Source organism: Balaenoptera physalus (assembly GCF_965194825.1).
Source record: "Balaenoptera physalus genome assembly, chromosome: 4".
Classification (NCBI taxonomy): domain Eukaryota; kingdom Metazoa; phylum Chordata; class Mammalia; order Artiodactyla; family Balaenopteridae; genus Balaenoptera; species Balaenoptera physalus.
In genome coordinates, this window is record NC_138891.1 from 130,280,234 (window position 1) to 130,298,080 (window position 17,847).

Below are 17,847 nucleotides of genomic sequence, written 5' to 3' on the forward strand. Positions count from 1 at the left end.
CACAGACCTAGTAGAGAATGGACTTGAGGATATGGGGAGGGGGAAGGGTAAGCTGTGACAAAGTGAGAGAGTGGCATGGACATATATACAGTACCAAAGGTAAAAGAGATAGCTAGTGAGAAGCAGCCACACAGCATAGGGAGATCAGCTCGGTCCTTTGTGACCACCTAGAGGGGTGGGATATGGAGGGTGGGAGGGAGGGAGATGCAAGAGGGAGGAAATATGGGGATATATGCATAGGTATAGCTGATTCACTTTGTTACAAAGCAGAAAGTAACATAACATTGTAAAGCAATTATACTGCAATAAAGATGTTAAAAAAAAAGAATATATCAGAACAAATTTGGCAGAAATTATCAAAAGATTGTTGTAAATAATAAAAGAATTGATTAAAAAAAAAAGAACTAACAGTTCAGAAGAGTTGCTGGATACAAAATTAACGCACAAAAGCATAGCATTCCTATACAACAGTAGAGACAAAATAGAAAATGGAATCAAAAGAGAAAACCCATTTCACAATAGTAACAAAAACCATGAAGTCATGTTCAGTATTATAAAATACAATTCCAGGATGGCAAGGGCCTGATATAGGCTAAATAATTTTGAAAAAGAAGAACAAAGTTGGAGGGTTTCAGGACTTACCGTAAAACAATAATAATCAAGAAAGAGTGGTACTGGTGTAAAGATAGACATAAAATGTAACGGAGTAAGAGTCCAAAATTAAAATCTCATATGTTCAACTGAATTTTGACAAAGGTGCCAGGGTGGTGGGGTGAGGAGGAGCTGGTAGTCTTTCAAGAAATGGATACCTATATGAAAATAAATCTGACTCTCACCTTTATGCCATACACAAAAATTAAGTCTAAATAAACCTAAACTATAAAATTTCTAGAATAAAATATAAAAAAAATCTTTGCAACCTTCAAGTAGGCAAAGACTCCTTATATAAGAAATCAAAAGTATGAAGTGTAAAAAAAAAAAAAAAATTGATAAATGGGACTTTAAAACACCTACTCTCCAAAAACCATGGAAAAAAAGTGAAAAGGCAAGCCACAAACTGTAATAAAACATTCATGATACTTTACCTGACAAAATACTTGTACCCAGAATAACTAAAGCATATTCATAACTCACAATAAAAACCAAAAACCCAACTTAAAAATAGGCAAAAGAATATCAAGTAGTGACAGGCTGATACACTGATCTTCCTGCAAAGAACAACTATAGACTCTGTGAACCCGACACAAAAAAACTATCCAAGGGCTCTGAAGACTGAAATACACATTTTGGAGGGGGTATCATAACTTGGAGTAAGCAATCACACATACTGAGTTCCCATTTCGTGCAGTTTTGCCCTGAAGGTGGATGCAGTCACCACCACAGAGGCACTGGGGCAGCTACAACTGCAACAGAAAGCCTGACATCCTTCTGGTTGGAAGAACTGAAAGAACCAGGAAAAGGAGCCCAGGGTAACCAAGATGGCAAGAGAGTAATAGGGAACTCCAGAAAGAAGAGAACCAACGAAGAGAACCCCCACGTTCTGTGTTTAAACAGTCTAAATCTACAGCTGACACTTGAACCATGCCCACTGCAGGCATGAGAGTTTGTGGAGTCTAACCAAGTTGATTGCCCACTAACACAAAGACATCAACACCCTTTGGAGCAATATAAAATAATCCTGTCTCCAAAATAGAACATTCCAGGATACAATCTAAATATTTACGTCTAGGATGCAATCTAAATATTTACGTGTAGGATACAATCTAAAATCCCTCAACATGTGAAAGCCAAGAAAATGTGATCCCAGATGTTATTATCAGACACGTACTTTACAGCAGCTATTATAACTATACTCAGTGAGGTAAAGAAAAATATGCCAACAATGAATGAAAATATAGGAAACAGATACATGTCATTATACATTTGTCCAAACCTACAGAATATAAAACATCAACAGTGAACCCTAATGTAAATTATGGATTCTGGATGATAATGATGTATCAACGTAGGTTCATCAATTGTTTAAAAAAAAAAAAACAGGTACCACTCTGGTGAGAGGATGTTGATAAGGGGGGAAGCTATGTATGTGAGGGGCAGGAGATATATGGGAAATCTTGGTACTTTTTCCTCAATTTTGCTGTGAACCTAAAACTGCTCTTAAAAAAATTCTTAAAAAAGAAGAAAATTTCATCAAAGAAATAGAAAATACAAAAACCAAGTTGAAATTTTAGATATAAAAACTACAACATACTAAATTAAAAATGAGCAAAAGGGTTAAACAGACACCTCAAAAAAGTAGAAGATAGGGAATTCCTTGACAGTCCAGAGATTAGGACTCAGCATTTTCACTTCTGGTACCCTGGTTCAATCCCTGGTTGGGGAACTATGGTCCCGCAAGCCAAGTGGTGCGGCCAAATTAAAAAAAAAAAAAAGAAGAAGAAGAAAAACAAATGGCCAATAAACACATTAAAAGATGTTCAGGGCTTCCCTGGTGGCACAGTGGTGAAGAATTCGCCTGCCAATGCAGGGGACACGGGTTCAAGCCCTGGTCCGGGAAGATCCCACATGCTGCAGAGCAACTGAGCTTGTGCGCCACAACTACTGAGCCTGTGTTCTAGAGCCCGCAAGCCACAACTACTGAGCCTGCGTGTCGCAAGTACTGAAGCCCGCGCACCTAGAGCCTGTGCTCCGCAACAAGAGAAGCCACCGCAATGAGAAGCCCGCGCACCACAATGAAGAGTAGCCCCCACTCGCCGCAACTAGAGAAAGCCCATGCACAGCAATGAAGACCCAACACAGCCAAAAATAAATAAATAAAAATAAATAAATCTTAAAAAAAAAAAAAAAGATGTTCAATACCATTAGCCATCAGGGAAGTGCAAATTAAAACCACAATGTAAAGTCTCTACCCCAGAGGTCAGCAAACATTTTCTTTAAAGAGCCAGAAAACAAATATTTTAAGCTTTGCAAGCCATATGGACTGTGTTGCAACTACTTTGTTCTGCTATGTTAGCACAAAGCAGTCACATACAATACAAAAAAAAAACGATTTACAAAAACAGGTCAGGTGTGCCAGATTTTGACCCATGAGCTGTAATTTGCCAATCCCCGATCCCACACCCAAGAGAATGACTTAAAACAACGGACAGGGCTTCCCTGGTGGCGCAGTGGTTGAGAATCTGCCTGCCAATGCAGGGGACATGGGTTCGAGCCCTGGTCTGGGAAGATCCCACATGCTGCGGAGCAACTAGGCCCGTGAACCACAACTACTGAGCCTGCGTGTCTGGAGCCTGTGCTCCGCAACAAGAGAGGCCGCGATAGTGAGAGGCCCGCACATCACGATGAAGAGTGGCCTCTGCTTGCCGCAACTAGAGAAAGCCCTCGCACAGAAACGAAGACCCAACAGAGCCAAAAATAAATAATAAATAAATAATAAATAAATTGAAAAAAAAAACCAACGGACAATATTGAAGTAATGATATGGAACTAAAAATCTCATACACTGCTGATTAAGAGTGTAAAATAGTATAACCACTTTGAAATACTGATACAAGCAACAACAAAGAATCTTAAAAACATTATGCTGAGCAAAAGAAGCCAGATACAGGGAATTCCCTGGTAGTCCAGTGGTTAGGACTCCGCACTCTCACTGGCGAGGGCCCAGGTTCAATCCCTGGTTGGGAAACTAAAATCCCACGAGTTGTGCGGCAAGGCAAAAAAAGAAAAGAAAAAAGAAAAGAGAAGAAAAGAAAAGAAGCCAGATACAGAGTAATATATGGCTACATTTATATGAAAACCTAAAAAAGACAAATCGAATCTGTAGTGACAGAAAAGTAGATAAATAGTTGCCTAGGTTAAGGGAGAGGATGACTAGCAGGGACACAAGGAACCAATTTCTGGGTGATAAAAATGTTTTACTTCTTGATTGTAGTGGTTATGTGAGTATGTACATGAAGATGAGTGTATACATCTGTCAAATCTTAAACTGTAAGCTTAAAATGACTGCATTTTATTGTATGTAAGTCATACCTTAATAAAATTTGTTTAAAAAGTTATTCTAGGATATTTTTTAAATACCTGAATAAATTGAGAGGTAATTATAACATCAGGTTCAATAACCTAAAAACAGCAAGTCTCCCCAAATCATTCAGTGAAACCCCAATCAAAATTCCAGTTAGATTTTTTTTTGAGGAATTCAATAAATTTATTTAAATTTATACAGAAGAATAAAGTTCTAAAACAACTTAGTTTTGAAGATGAAAAAAAGAGTGACTCACCTGAGCAATTATTAGGACATATCATAATGTCATTTTAACAGTGGTACTGGCATAAGAAGAAACAAAGACTAATAGATCAGAAGATAGAGTTTTGAGAAAAACTCATGAACATATGGGAACTTAATATACCATAATGGCAGGACCATAAATCAATAGGGAGAGAATGAACAGTTTAACTAGGTGATGTTAGGAAAAGTGGCTCACTGTACATGAAGAGAAATGTAACTAGATCTCCACTTAACACCACATAAAAAGGTGGGTTATTGATGGAATAAAAACTTCATATGAAAGATAAAACTAAAGAGATTAAAAGATATCTGTTAAGAAAAATATAACTTAAAAAAGGATATAGCTGTTTAAAAAGATATAACTATTAAATATAACAATATTTTTATGGCTTAAAAGTGAGAAAGGCCTTCATAAGGCAATATCAGTGGTTTTGATTACATCAAAATTAAGATTTCTTTATAAAAGAGGACACATGAAAGGTGACAGAATGGGAGATTATTTACAATGCCTAAAAATGACAAAAGGACTAATATTTAAAATATACAAGGAACTCCAGTAAAATAAGAAAAAGAGATCTCCAATAGAAAAAAAGGGGTGAAAGATATGAATAAGTAGTTTACAGAGGAAACATAAAAATCTGAAAAGCTTATGAAGAGATGCTAAAAGTCACTAGTAAGCAGAGTAATTAAAATTAAAGAGAGGTATCATTTGAACTCCTAATTAGACTACTGAAAAATAGGAAGTTGAATGATGCCCAGTCCTGGCTACAGTATAAGGATATATAGTAGTCATCATGTATTGACAGTTGGGCCTAGACTAATGCAGCCAATCAGGTAAGCAATCTGGCATTACTTCAGAAAATTAAGTATGCCTATACTCTTTTTGACTCAGCAATTCAGAAATCAAGAGAATTTCAGAAAAAGAAATTCTCACAGATCTGGGGATACATGAAAGATGCTCACTGCTGCTTTATTTGTGAGAGCAGGGAGTCAAAGGCAATCAGGGTGTCTATCACTGGGGGAATGAACAGGTAAAATGGAATGAATGCAAACTTCTGAGTACTACACATCAGTTACAAGCCATGGGCCAGATACACATACAGGAATGTGATAAATTTAAATATCTTTGTACTTTTAAAAAACTACTGGGACTTCCCTGGTGGTCCAGTGGGTCAGACTCCGTGCTCCCAATGCAGGGGGCCTGGGTTTGATCCCTGGTCAGGGAACTAGATCCTGCATGCATGCCGCAACTAAGAGCTCGCATGCCGCAACTAAAAGATCCTGTGAGCTTGGGACTTCCCTGGTAGTGCAGTGGTTAAGAAACCGCCTGCCAATGCAGGCGACACGGGTTCAAGCCCTCGCCCAGGAAGATCCCACATGCTGCAGAGCAACGAAGCCCGTGCGCCAGAACTACTGAGCCTGTGCTCTAGAGCCCGCGAGCCACAACTACTGAGCCCGCGTGCCGCAACTACTGAAGCCCTCGCACCTACAGCACAAGGAAGAGTAGCCCCCACTCACCACAACTAGAGAAAGCCAACGCGCAGCAAAGAAAACCCAACACAGCCAAAAAAAATAATTAATTAATTAATTAATTAATTAATTTAAAAAAAGATAAAAAAGATCCCGCATGCCACAACTAAGACCCGGTGCAGCCTAAATAAATAAATAAGTAAATATTTTTTTAAACAAACAAACAAAAAGTACATGTATAAAAAAAAACCTACTAAGTAAAAAGCAATAAATGGGACGAAATATAACACAGTATCATTTATGTGAATTAAAAACACATGCAAAAAGGCTGTGACATGCCTAACAGAGAAAATTAGATAAACTTCATTCAGGCATGATGTCTAGTGCTGTTGTGTGGGAATTCAAAGTTAGTGAATCAACAATATACATTAAATAAGGTGTCTTTAAACAGACACACATAAAACAAGGTTATGTACTGACCAACTGTCAAAAATGTCGTGACAAGAGACTAACAGGAGCCTGATCCTGCATTTCCCCTCAGAGCAATGCTTCAGTATTCACTAATTCAGTGTTCGTGGACTTCACAGAATAAAATCACAGTAAATAATGAGAATCGACTGCACAGACGAAAGCACATACATTAATCACACTTAGGATGGGCAGCTGGTGGAGGTGGAAAACGGAGACAGACAGACAAAATGGAAAAAATAAATACATTAAAAGGAAGAGACTTGTACACACCTAGCAGTTTTAAGGTGCCATGAACAGAGAAAGATGATGATTCAACTCTGAATCTGAGGTCCAAACAACTAAATAAAAAAATGAAAATACAAGGACATTCTAGTAAGAGGTTAATTCAGTCCCACCACAAAAATGTGTTTGCAGAATTTTAAACATAAACAATAAACATGAAGCCTAAATAAAAAATAACAAGATCAGGGGAGAAAACGGAATCAGAGAAATGTCTTAAAATAAAAAAGATTAAGATACCTGAGGTATACTGTGTTTTCCATACTTCCAAAACTTATTCTGTGATAAAAGAGACTTAAATTTCTCCTCCAGAGAATCAAGCTCATTATCAGGTAGGAGGCTAAGCAATTTTTTCAATGCCAATAAGGAAGAAGTTACAACCCGATAGAATTTAGCTTCTCTCTCTTCCTCTGGAACAGTTCTTGATGTAAAAAGAAAATAAATACATATAAGGATTGAGAATAAGACAAAATACATATTCAGCACTTCTATTTTAAATGTTTTATCATTGAATATCTACCAAAGTTGCTTTATCTCTATATTCATTCTCCCTGTGCCAAACCCCCGCAAAATGCCAATATAGAATTTTAATCACATATTATTCGAATAATACAAGGTGAAAGTAAATGAAGAGTTGTGGCTTCATTCATAAGTGTGCATGTACACTGCTCTCAGTAGCAGTTAATTGGATGATTAGAGAATAAATAACACTGCATCTAAGAGTACTTTCCCTTACAGACTCTTAATAGTTTGATGAGAACACAAGAGTAAAAAGTAAATGGAACATCTTACTATTCTTTCAATAGAACTATTCATAGTTCAACTATTTTCATCCAGACCTTAAAACTGTCAAAAGGCAAATCTTGAAAAAACCTAAAAACATCTCTTTGTAAAAGAACCAAATCGTGGGCTCCCAGATAATTCAAGTTAAATAGCGGGACAACTTGCAGGTAAAAGCACTTAAAACAGCACCTGGCAAATAGCACTATATTAAGTGTTTTCACCTCTACATTTAGCATCCCTTTTTAAAAAAATGTCACATTGAAATTACCATCTTATTACCTATGAGTGAAACATAGTTTCACTTAATCTGAGTTACACAGAAACAATACAACTTACTGTGGGTCACTGAGTGTATCAGGTGTTTCTTTTATAAGATGATCCTGCAGCACCTACAGAGGGGAGAAAAATGCCACAGCCTTGAGATTTTATTGAATTGTCAGTGGTGAAGAGACAGAACATAAACTTCATCTTATCTAAAAGTTTTTATCCCCTTTCTCACAAAAGTAGCAAAATTAAGTAGCAAAACTAAAAGGTTTGAATTTTACCAATTTTTTCCCCCTATCAATCCCCAAGGTTGGCACCTGCTGGGGTAAAGAAGGATAAGGTACTTCTTCCAAACACCTCCAGTTTCCACTGAGAGGAATTTTCCCTTAAATACTCCTGGCCCCTTGTTTCTCCATTCTTCTTGTACACAGCAATGAAGTGAATGGGATGTCCGATTAGTAAGTTTGGGAGTGAATTAGGCTCTGCTTTCCTCGCCCCTCTTTTTTGAGCACCTCCCTGCTCACATAGAACACACATTGTGCTCTGCTCCATCATGGAGGAAGGTTTAAGGTTCCAATTGAAATACTGAGTAAGTCTGCTTACTTCTGGGGTAGAGTACTAGCAAGTCCACTGTTCCAGTATCAATTTTATCAGCAATAATAATAACCAACATTTACTGAGTTTTTCCACTTACCATGTATTGTTTTGAGCACACTCCGTGCATTAACTAAATCCTCAAAATAACTCGATGAAGTACAGGTTAATTCCTACTTTAACAGCTGAGGAAATGGAAGCACAGAAACGTGCCCATGGTCAAACACCCCAACTAATGGCAGAGTGGACTGGAACCCAGTGGTATGACCCAGAGCCCATGTTCTCTTACAGACACTGTGACATTTGGATCTCATTTGCCTAACTCCTCTCTAATAAATGTGTTTTGAACTTAGGAAAGTTCAAACCCAGTATCTGTATATCTGTGACACAGCCAACTAAAGGTAAAATAATGGAGGAAATAATCCACATATCCAATGATCAGTTACCCATCCATAATAAAACCAAGAACAAAAAACCAACCAAATAAACAAAACTATGAATAGCCGAATTAATTATCTCTAAATCCATTTTCTAAAACTCTTAAGTGTCCAAACTCATGATACTTCACTCATAACATTCATCACTTGATATTTTAAAGAAACCAATGATATTTAATTTACAGTTGGGATAGAGAACTCCCTTTGAGAGTATAATTAAACCTACAAACCCTAGGGAATTCCCTGGCAGTCCAGTGGTTCGGACTCAGCGCTTTCAAGGCTGGGGCCCCGGTTCAATCCCTGGTCCGGGAACTAAGATCCTACAAGCCGCGCGGTGCGGCCAAAAAAAAACCACACAACTACAAACCATCACCCTAGAAAAACAACTCTGGTACAACAGAAAATAAAGAATGTAAGAACCAAGAACTTAAAGGGGGAACTAGAATGCGTGTGTGCGTGTGCGTGTGTGTATGTGTGTGTGTGTAGAGATGTTGGGTGAAGAGACCAGATAGGTAAGAAGGGACCACATCATGTAGAGCTTTGTAGGCCAAGATAAGAAATCTGGACTTGTAAGTATAATGGGAAGCCACAGAAAGGTCGACTAACTGAAAGGAGGGAAGCAGGGAGAAAACGAGGGAGGAGGAGGGAAGGTGTTTAAGTAGGATTATACATCGGGTGCTATGGAAATGTAAGAGTACTAAATGAGGAAATAAATGCAAGCATTATCTTTTTTTTTAAATCTTTACTTCTCCTCAATGGACTCACAGCCCACCTATTTTTATCTCTTGGTATAATGCTAACAAATTGGCGTCTAGTTTTTTCCAGTCCATATATCAGGAATAGCAAATAAGGAGAGAAAAAATGAGGAAGGACAGTACTGTGTACAAACTAAAAGCCACAAAAGTTATGGCTGGTATCAGTCTGGCAAAACTGTTGGCCAAGTGTTGGAGAAATGTATATCTGTTAATGGGAGTACAAATTTGTATGGCCCTTTGAAGGGCAGTTTATCCACATCTATAAAAAATTTAAACCCTGTGACCCAACATATAGTTACTAGAAGTTCTGGTAACTCCCACTCCTACAGGGTATGAAGAAATCTATTCAAGAATGTTCACTGAGGCACATTGTTTGTTATCATAAAAAACCGGGTAAATATTTTTAAAAATAATAAATAAATAAACCTATTCTGAAAAAAAAAACTGGGGAAAAATCCCAAATGTATATTAAAATGAAAGAAGTTAAATAAACTGTTGTATATCTATATATACAAAGGAATACCAGGATGAAACAGATTTGTATACATGTATTGATTTGGAAATATGGGGGAAAAAAGTTTAGATTTGATTTTTAGATGTATTCTTTTTTTAGATTATATATTACAAAGCACATATCTAAATTTTTTTAGATACAGTAAATGAAGACATTAAAATAAACAGGGAAAACTTAAATCATTTAGAAAGATCCAATCCAAAAAGTTAATTATGTTTAAAAAGCCAAAATGGTCAACTTTATCATAAACACCGTTTAAAAAACGCAATCTTCCATTGAAAATATTTCACGTCTCATATCCTCACAATGCTAGGTAAAAGAGCTGCCTTTGTAATATGCCATATATCCCTTAAATACTTCAGAAAAATAGATACAGAATGGTTCCAAGGACTTACACTTGTAATTTCATCCTTACAAAATGCTATGGCTTCAGGTTGCTTGCTTGGAGGGAAAGCTGCTTCAAAGGCATCTTTTGCTGCAGATGCAGCTGGTGTGTAAGTATCACACTGAGCCATTAGCCAATAGCCCATTAAACTTTTTAAGTAAGGAGCCAAGTGTTTCTTAACTTTAAGGATAAGCTTTTCAAAAGCTTGCTGTGTGGCTTCTCGAACCCGGCGGTCATGATCCTATTGAAAATATAATATGGTTTAAAACAGCTCTAACCCATAAAAATAAATACTGACATTTCTGGGTATGCGATGAGGACCCATTAATAAGAATTCACCTATGCACAAACCTAAACTAAAATCAGTAATTATATTAAAAAACTGATTAATTTTTCCTTTTCCCAACGAGTTAAAAATGACTGTATTCAAGATAGAGTCAAGGCTAAGCCTGGAATAAATAAGCAATTCATTCTCATTCTTCTGCAGCAAGTATACAAAGAAATTACATTGTCAAAATGTGCTATGACTTAAAAGTATCTAGGTAATTCTATAGTAAGGACCTAACAGACTCCTTTTTACAACCCAACATGATCCAATCTGCGTAATAATATTGACATAACATTCCACAACCCTCACCAAAAATGAATCATATAAATTTGATAGTCCCCACAACTTCAACCAGAAACAAAAACAAAAAACACAAAAAACAAAACAAAAAAACCACAACAGAAATAAACTAGCCAAGTCTTAATACTTACAAGTGAAATTTTGCAGAAAATTCTTGGCCAGTATGGAAGAACTCCTTTCACAATTTCCGTGTCTCTCTCTGTACACATGGTTCCAAATTCCTGCATAGCCTAAAATAAATTATTAAAATTGTTAAGGATCAACAGCCATGATACTGACTGTTGATTATATTTATGCTGTTCTAGAAGCTTAGTCTATTTTATGTAACGTGAGAATACACCATGCCTCTTTGTGCCATATGGGACTAATCTGAAGAGTTCCTTTATAGGTTACTATGGTAGAAACTTTTCAGTTGTTTTAAAAAATATATAAAACGTACGCAAACAAAAAACAAAAACCATTTAAAATTAGAGAGTCAAAATTACATTACTTAATAGGAAAAAATGTAAAGCCAGAATTCCAAAGTGATTCTAAGAAGTGCAGAAAAACAAACTAACTTATAACCTAGAAGATAAGTATAACCTAAAGTCTGTGTCAGAAAAAAGTACAATTGTAAAAGTACTTATTAGTGATGATTCTTCATTTAAAAGTACTTATTAGTGATGATTCTTCATTCTTCTTTACATAAAATATGCCAATGACATTTTAACAAAAAGATTTTCTTGACCATTTTAATGAAAACGATAAAACTTGCTTTTAGTTTTGTTGTGACATCTTTCTTTGAAAGTTTCCGCAGCACCATTCGGAAATCAGAATCCACAAGACTGTCTATTTCTTCAGCTCCCTGAATAGCAGGAACATAGCCTAGGTCACTGTGAAATGTTCCAAAACCAATAAATCCAGGCACTGTTCCCTGTTCCTTGGCAAGGAGTTCTGCAGCTCGGCCACTGTTTGAAGGCTGGTAAGAAAGTAGGTAGAAAAAAAGTCAGAGTCAAGGAAGAGTTCAAAATTTAACTTTGAGTTCTTTGGAGTAATTACTTGACAATTCCCACAATGAAGCAAACTTCTATTTGAGGACTTTTTCCCCCTAGCTTATGCATCTATTGCAATGTTCCCCAAAGATAAATATTTTTGTCACCAAGAACTTAACAATAATGTTCCTAGGAGCTATTTCCTGGTTTCCTAAACATCAGAACCATGTTTTTAAAGTTGTGATTACAAGCCATTAGAGACTCATGATATCAACTTAATGGGCCATGACAACATTTTAAAGAAATAGAACAAAATTTTAAAAATCAGAACGCATCACATATGGTAAGAATAAGTACTGTTGTATGAAATTTTTTATTTCCAACTTTTGTATAAATAGTATGTACACACACATATGTATACTGTGTAGTGATGCAAAATTAACTCATAAATGGATATCTTTTCATTCACCCACTCATTCAACAAATATTTATTAAGCAACTACCCTAGGACAAGTCTAATGATAGCAACTTCTAGACCAGGAGTTCCTTGTGGGCAGACACACTCATTTCCACATACCCACAGCCTAACCAAATCTCTTTAGGCTAAAATGGTTACAAATTACATTAGTATGTACATAAAAATCAATACAATGATCAGGATATAAGATACACTCCTTTGTTTTGAAACACAGTCAGTGGCTTGTTTGATACACAATATAGTGGCTTCCAGTACTAAAAATTAAAGGATTCTTTGTGACAAAGAAAGAAAATATTTGAACTGTTGAAAGAAATTAATGTATTCATTGTCATCTAATAGGAAAATGCCTCAGTTCAATGTCCAGGATGACATCACAACCCATCTAAACTCATCTATTTCTTATTCCTCCGTAAGAATGTCTGAAAATCCAAATCCAAATGTGTGATTCAGTTTGTTCATACCTAGCAAAACTGTGTTTGGGAAAATCATTTATCAAGGAATAATAATCTGTACTACTTCCTAAACTGAAATGAGTGACCAGAAATGAAAATGATGGACTAGATATTTTTTCAAAACAGTAGCACTTGGCCTAATTTCAAAAAAGGTTCTCTATTTTAAAACTTTATTAAAATGAACTAAAATTATTCAGTTCACCTTTCTCAATATTGATACATGAATAAAGAGCTACAAAGGAAGTTAGTGAATTATAATTCTGAAAACTATGATGATATTAAGACATTGGAATTTTACCTATAATCTCATGCGTAAACAGTTTTATTATGAAACAGAATAATGAAATAGTATAAAAAGCTAAAATCTAAAGGAGTCAAGGCTGAGTTCTGAACTGACCTGAAGACCAGAGCTGACAGTGACAACCAGGTATCAGATGTCCAGTTTCACAGAAACAAATTATTTTCAACTAATTGTATCTTTTTTCAATGTCTACTTTGAACTTAAAATGTAGTTACTGTTTCTTGTTACTTTCTCCACTGTACATTAGATGCTCATACCCACAGTTCAAAAATTAAGAACCTCGATACTATTTCTGGCAGTTAATTTTCTTATACTACACCTACTTCATTCTTTTGTGCCTGGCTTCTAGAGGTATAATATTTGAGGTGGCAATCCTGAGTCTACAGTTTAAAGACCAAATTCACGAAGCTTTCGGGATCTTTCACCATCTGGCCTCGACCTCTCCAGTCATCTTTCTAACACTTTTTTCTTCTCTTGTCCCACTTCCTCCTCCCTGCTCCCTTTTGTTCCCACCATTTATGTTCTAGTTCCAAACTCAATACAAAGTTCCCCGAAAATGTCATGCCTTTTCACAATCTGGTCTTTTTATTCATTTTTTTCAAACAGCAAACATGCTTCTTTTTTTAAAAATTTTTATTGGAGTACAGTTGATTTACAATGTTGTGTTAGTTTCAGGAGTACAGCGAAGTGAATCAATTATACATATACATATATCCACTTTTTTTTTTTTTTAGATTCTTTTCCCATACAGGCCATTACAGAGTATTTGAGCAGAGTTCCTTGTGCTATACAGCAGGTTCTTATTAGTTACCCACAATTTGGTCTTTGTGTAATCTCTTCTCTCCCTGACAAACTCCCACTTATCCCTGAAAACACATTCATGTTTTCAACATTTGCCTCTCAGGTCAATCACCGTTCTTTGCTGTTCTCCCACTTTGCTTCTACTGATACCTGTTCCATAATTCTTTAATATATTACAATTATTTGCTTACTTATCTGTCTATCATCAAACTAATAGTTCAAGAACAGAAAATTTCTCTATCGTCTTTGAATACATGGCATTCAGTATTCAAAGTCTTCTGTTGAATAAATGACTGCCACTCTGAAGTCCAAATCCCAACTCCACAACTTCCTGACTACATGAATTTAGGCAACTTAACTCTCAAAGCCTCAGAATCATCACCTTTAAAATGAGACAACAGTCACTAAATCATGACTTAGGTGTAGTCAAGATTAAACATAAGTTTTCAAACCACTATAATAATAATTGATTCCAGCAAGAATTATCAAAGGATGCTAAAAACCATTAAGTGAAAGTCTATGAGAGAACAGGTTATCCCGAAATTACTACTCCACATATTATTTGTTAATAGCCAATAAAGAGACACTTATACAATGGACAACACCTTAATCAAGTGATTAAACATATACCACCAATAACAGGAAAAACAGGCATTATGTGTCCCTGTGGTGTGAGAGGCACTGAGAAATACACATCATCTATGAAGCATTTCTGTCAAAAACTGTTTAACCTGAATGTAATTATAAGGAACAATTAGACAAATCTAAGTTAAGCAAATCAACTGCCTAGACTCTTCCAAATGGTCCACGTCATAAAAGAATCTTCCTCCAAAAAAAGGCACTAGGAAACTGCCTAGATCTAAATGATAGCTAAATGGAATGAGTGATCCTTTCATGGATCTTGGATGTTTTTAAAAATGCTATATCTAGGGACTTCCCTGGTGGCTCAGAGGTTAAGAATCCGCCTGCCAATGCAGGGGACATGGGTTCGATCCCTGGTCCGGGAAGATCCCACATACCGCAGAGCAACTAAGCCCATACGCCACAACTACTGAGCCTGCGCTCTAGAACCCACAAGCCACAACTACTGAGCCCACGTGCCTCAACTCCTGAAGCCCGCGCGCCTAGAGCCCGTGCTCTGCAACAAAAGCCACTGCAATGAGAAGCCTGTGCACCGCAATGAAGTGTAGCCCCTGCTCACTGCAACTAGAGAAAGCCCACGTGCACCAAGAGCCAAAAATAAATTTAAAAAATTTTTTAAATGCTATATCTAAATAAAACTCATAGAGAACAATATTGAGATGACTATAGAAATCTGAATATGATAATGTATATTATTAGATAATAGTATTATACTGAAGTTAAATTTTCTGCATGTTATAATTGCTCATGGTTGTGTAGAAGAATGGTGCTGTTTTTAGAATATACATGCTGAAGTATTTAGGAGTTAAGGGTCATGATTTCTGCAACTAATTCTCACACGTTTCAGCAAAATACATATATTTTAGAAAGAGAAAGCAAAAGTGACCAAAGATTAACAATTGGTAATCCTAGGTAAAGAATTTATGAGTTGTTGCTCTAATATTCTTGCAACTTTTCCTAATATTTGGAATATTTCAAAAGTAAACATTGAGAAAATTTTTTAAATAAAAAAATAAAATTAAATGAGGATGCAAGTAAAGCATTTAGGAGAGTACTAACACAAGGTAAGTTACTATTATCACTGTTACTATTATTAACCTCCAAAACAGATTAAGTGACAGATCTAAGAAAATGTGGTACTGGAATCACGAGAATTGTTTCAGAAACAGGAAAAAAGCATCCTCATAAAATTAGACTGTGCCATAATAAACCTAGTACTATAAAAAATATCATTATGGCATCCCCAATCCTGTAGTTTAGTCCACTCTGGGGTTTAAACAAGTATTTAGTGAACTTCTACTATATGCTAATCTTTGTTCTAGGCTCCAAGGTTAACAGCAGCAGATAGAAACGCCTGCCTTCATGAGACTTATATCCTATACTAATATCCTAGTGAAGCAAGACAGTAAATGAAGCGGGACAGTCAACTAATATGTTAAAAGTCATAAATGCAATGGAATAAAATAAAGCAGGAAAGGAGAAAAGGGAGCGGGGGGGGGGGGAGGGCTACAACTTAAAATAGGGTGATCACCGGAGACCTCACTGAGATATCTCGGGCAAAATTTGGAGGCACCTAACAAAAGAGCGTCGGGGAGCCTGCCAGGCAAGGTCAAGGTTCGGTGAAGAGATAAGCGTGGCCAGATGGAGTGAGCGAGGCGGAGGGAGTTGAAGATGGGGTCGGAGATGGAAAGGGGCCGCAGCAGACCATGCACCGTGTATGTATCATCGTCACGGCTTTAGCCTTTACCCCGAGGGATGTGGGGAGCCACAGCAGGTTTCTGAGCGAAGGAGCGACATGATGCGAGATACCGTGCACACCAGGCTCACCTTAACTGCTTCCCACCCAATTCCCTTGTTCACCCCTGCCACCCTGGCCAGGTAACCTTCCTCTTGAAGCTGACACGGAACCAATTCTTAATGAAAATGTTGGGGGTGGAATATGCTCGGGTGGGGACAGCTCTGGCACGGAACATCTTTTCTCTCACGACTCCCCAGTCTGCTCAGCGATAACCCACCCCGCCCGCGGGGACGCACACACAACAGAGAGGTCACACTCGACACGCAAACACACGCCTCCCCACAGCCGCGCTCCACACATCCTCCGGCCCTGCGCCGGGCGGAGCCAGCCACTGCGAGGCGAGGACTCCTAGGTTGGCTGGGCCACCCCACACTCACCCTCAGGTTCCCCTTAGTCCTCTGCTTGTTCTTCCCGCCCATGCTCGCGGTCTCAGCGGCACTCTCACCCCGCAGCCCCCGAGTTAACACGACCGAGCCACAACTTCCAGCCCCTTGCACCGGAAAACGACCCACAGGAACGCCTTCCCCTGGCCCTCCCCTTCCGTCACCCACCCCGCCCACATGCCGCCCCACTTCCCCTCCCGCCTCCTGCCGCGTCCCTGGCCATCCGTGGCGGGATATGTCACACTTGTGGCCACGCCCATCTGAGTGACGTAACCCCTGCCCAATAGGAAGCCAAGCATTGGACCAATAGCGCCAAACCCTGCTTCTTCGCTTTCCTGCAGCGAAGGTTTGTTCCCTGCTTAGCGGGTAGGAGATCGGCATGGGCGGCCATAAGGGAGGTATTTTCATACAAGGGTAGCAATGGAATGACACAGTAGTGGCTGAAGGAAGATGGGACAATGTTAGACCTTTTAAAATGCAATTATCGGGACTTCCCTGGTGGTCCAATGGTAAAGAATCCGCCTTCCAGTGCACCGGGCGAGGGTTCCATCCCTGATCGGGGAACTAAGATTCCCACATGCCAGAGGGGCAGCCAAGCCCTCGTGCCACACTACTGAGCTCGCTCAGCTCAACGAGAGAGCCAGCGTGCCACAAAGCACAGAGCCCACGCGCCCTGAAGCTGGCGAGCCACAACTAGAGAGAGAAAACCCGCAGGCCACAACTGAAGAGGAGCCCGCGTGCCGCAACGAAAAGATCCCGCACGCCTCAAGGAAGATCCTGCATGCCGCAACTAAAACCCAACGCAGCCCACCCCCCCACGCAAAAAAGCAATTATCAGTATCACCCGGCTGCTTCTTAGAAATGCAGACTGTCAGGCCCACTTTGGGACTATTAAATTAGATTTTGCATTTTTAACAATTTCCCCAGGTTTTGTTAAAATTTGCAAAGTAGTGCTCTAGGCAACTCTAAATCCGCCCCCCTCCGCGTTTTTTTTCCCCCCCATATCAAAAGTGTTATGTGCAGCTTTTAGAAAAGAGGGTAGTGTGGTAGTCTCTCTTAAAATTTGAAATTTACAGGTTTTGTAGTTAGTGATTTTGCTCCTCAGAATCGCAGTAGAGAAACATAAGCACATGTTGCTGGTTATTATCTCTCATGC

At 38.2% G+C, this 17,847-nt stretch overlaps 1 protein-coding gene across 3 annotated transcripts in view; it reads right to left on the reverse strand.

The window, feature by feature from the left end:
- Nucleotides 1-16,799, reverse strand: part of LTN1 (listerin E3 ubiquitin protein ligase 1) — an 84,564-nt gene extending 67,765 nt beyond the window's left edge. For all 3 annotated transcript variants that reach the window (XM_082460290.1, XM_082460291.1, XM_082460289.1), the window contains exons 1-6: nt 16,686-16,799; nt 11,620-11,823; nt 10,997-11,095; nt 10,248-10,478; nt 7,625-7,677; nt 6,746-6,926 (exon numbers count right to left, since the gene is read on the reverse strand). In XM_082460290.1, coding sequence (XP_082316416.1) covers nt 6,746-6,926; nt 7,625-7,677; nt 10,248-10,478; nt 10,997-11,095; nt 11,620-11,823; nt 16,686-16,727 — 810 coding nt within the window. In that variant the 5' untranslated portion in view covers nt 16,728-16,799. The remainder of the gene's footprint in view (nt 1-6,745; nt 6,927-7,624; nt 7,678-10,247; nt 10,479-10,996; nt 11,096-11,619; nt 11,824-16,685) is intronic.
- Nucleotides 16,800-17,847: the final 1,048 nt, after the last annotated feature.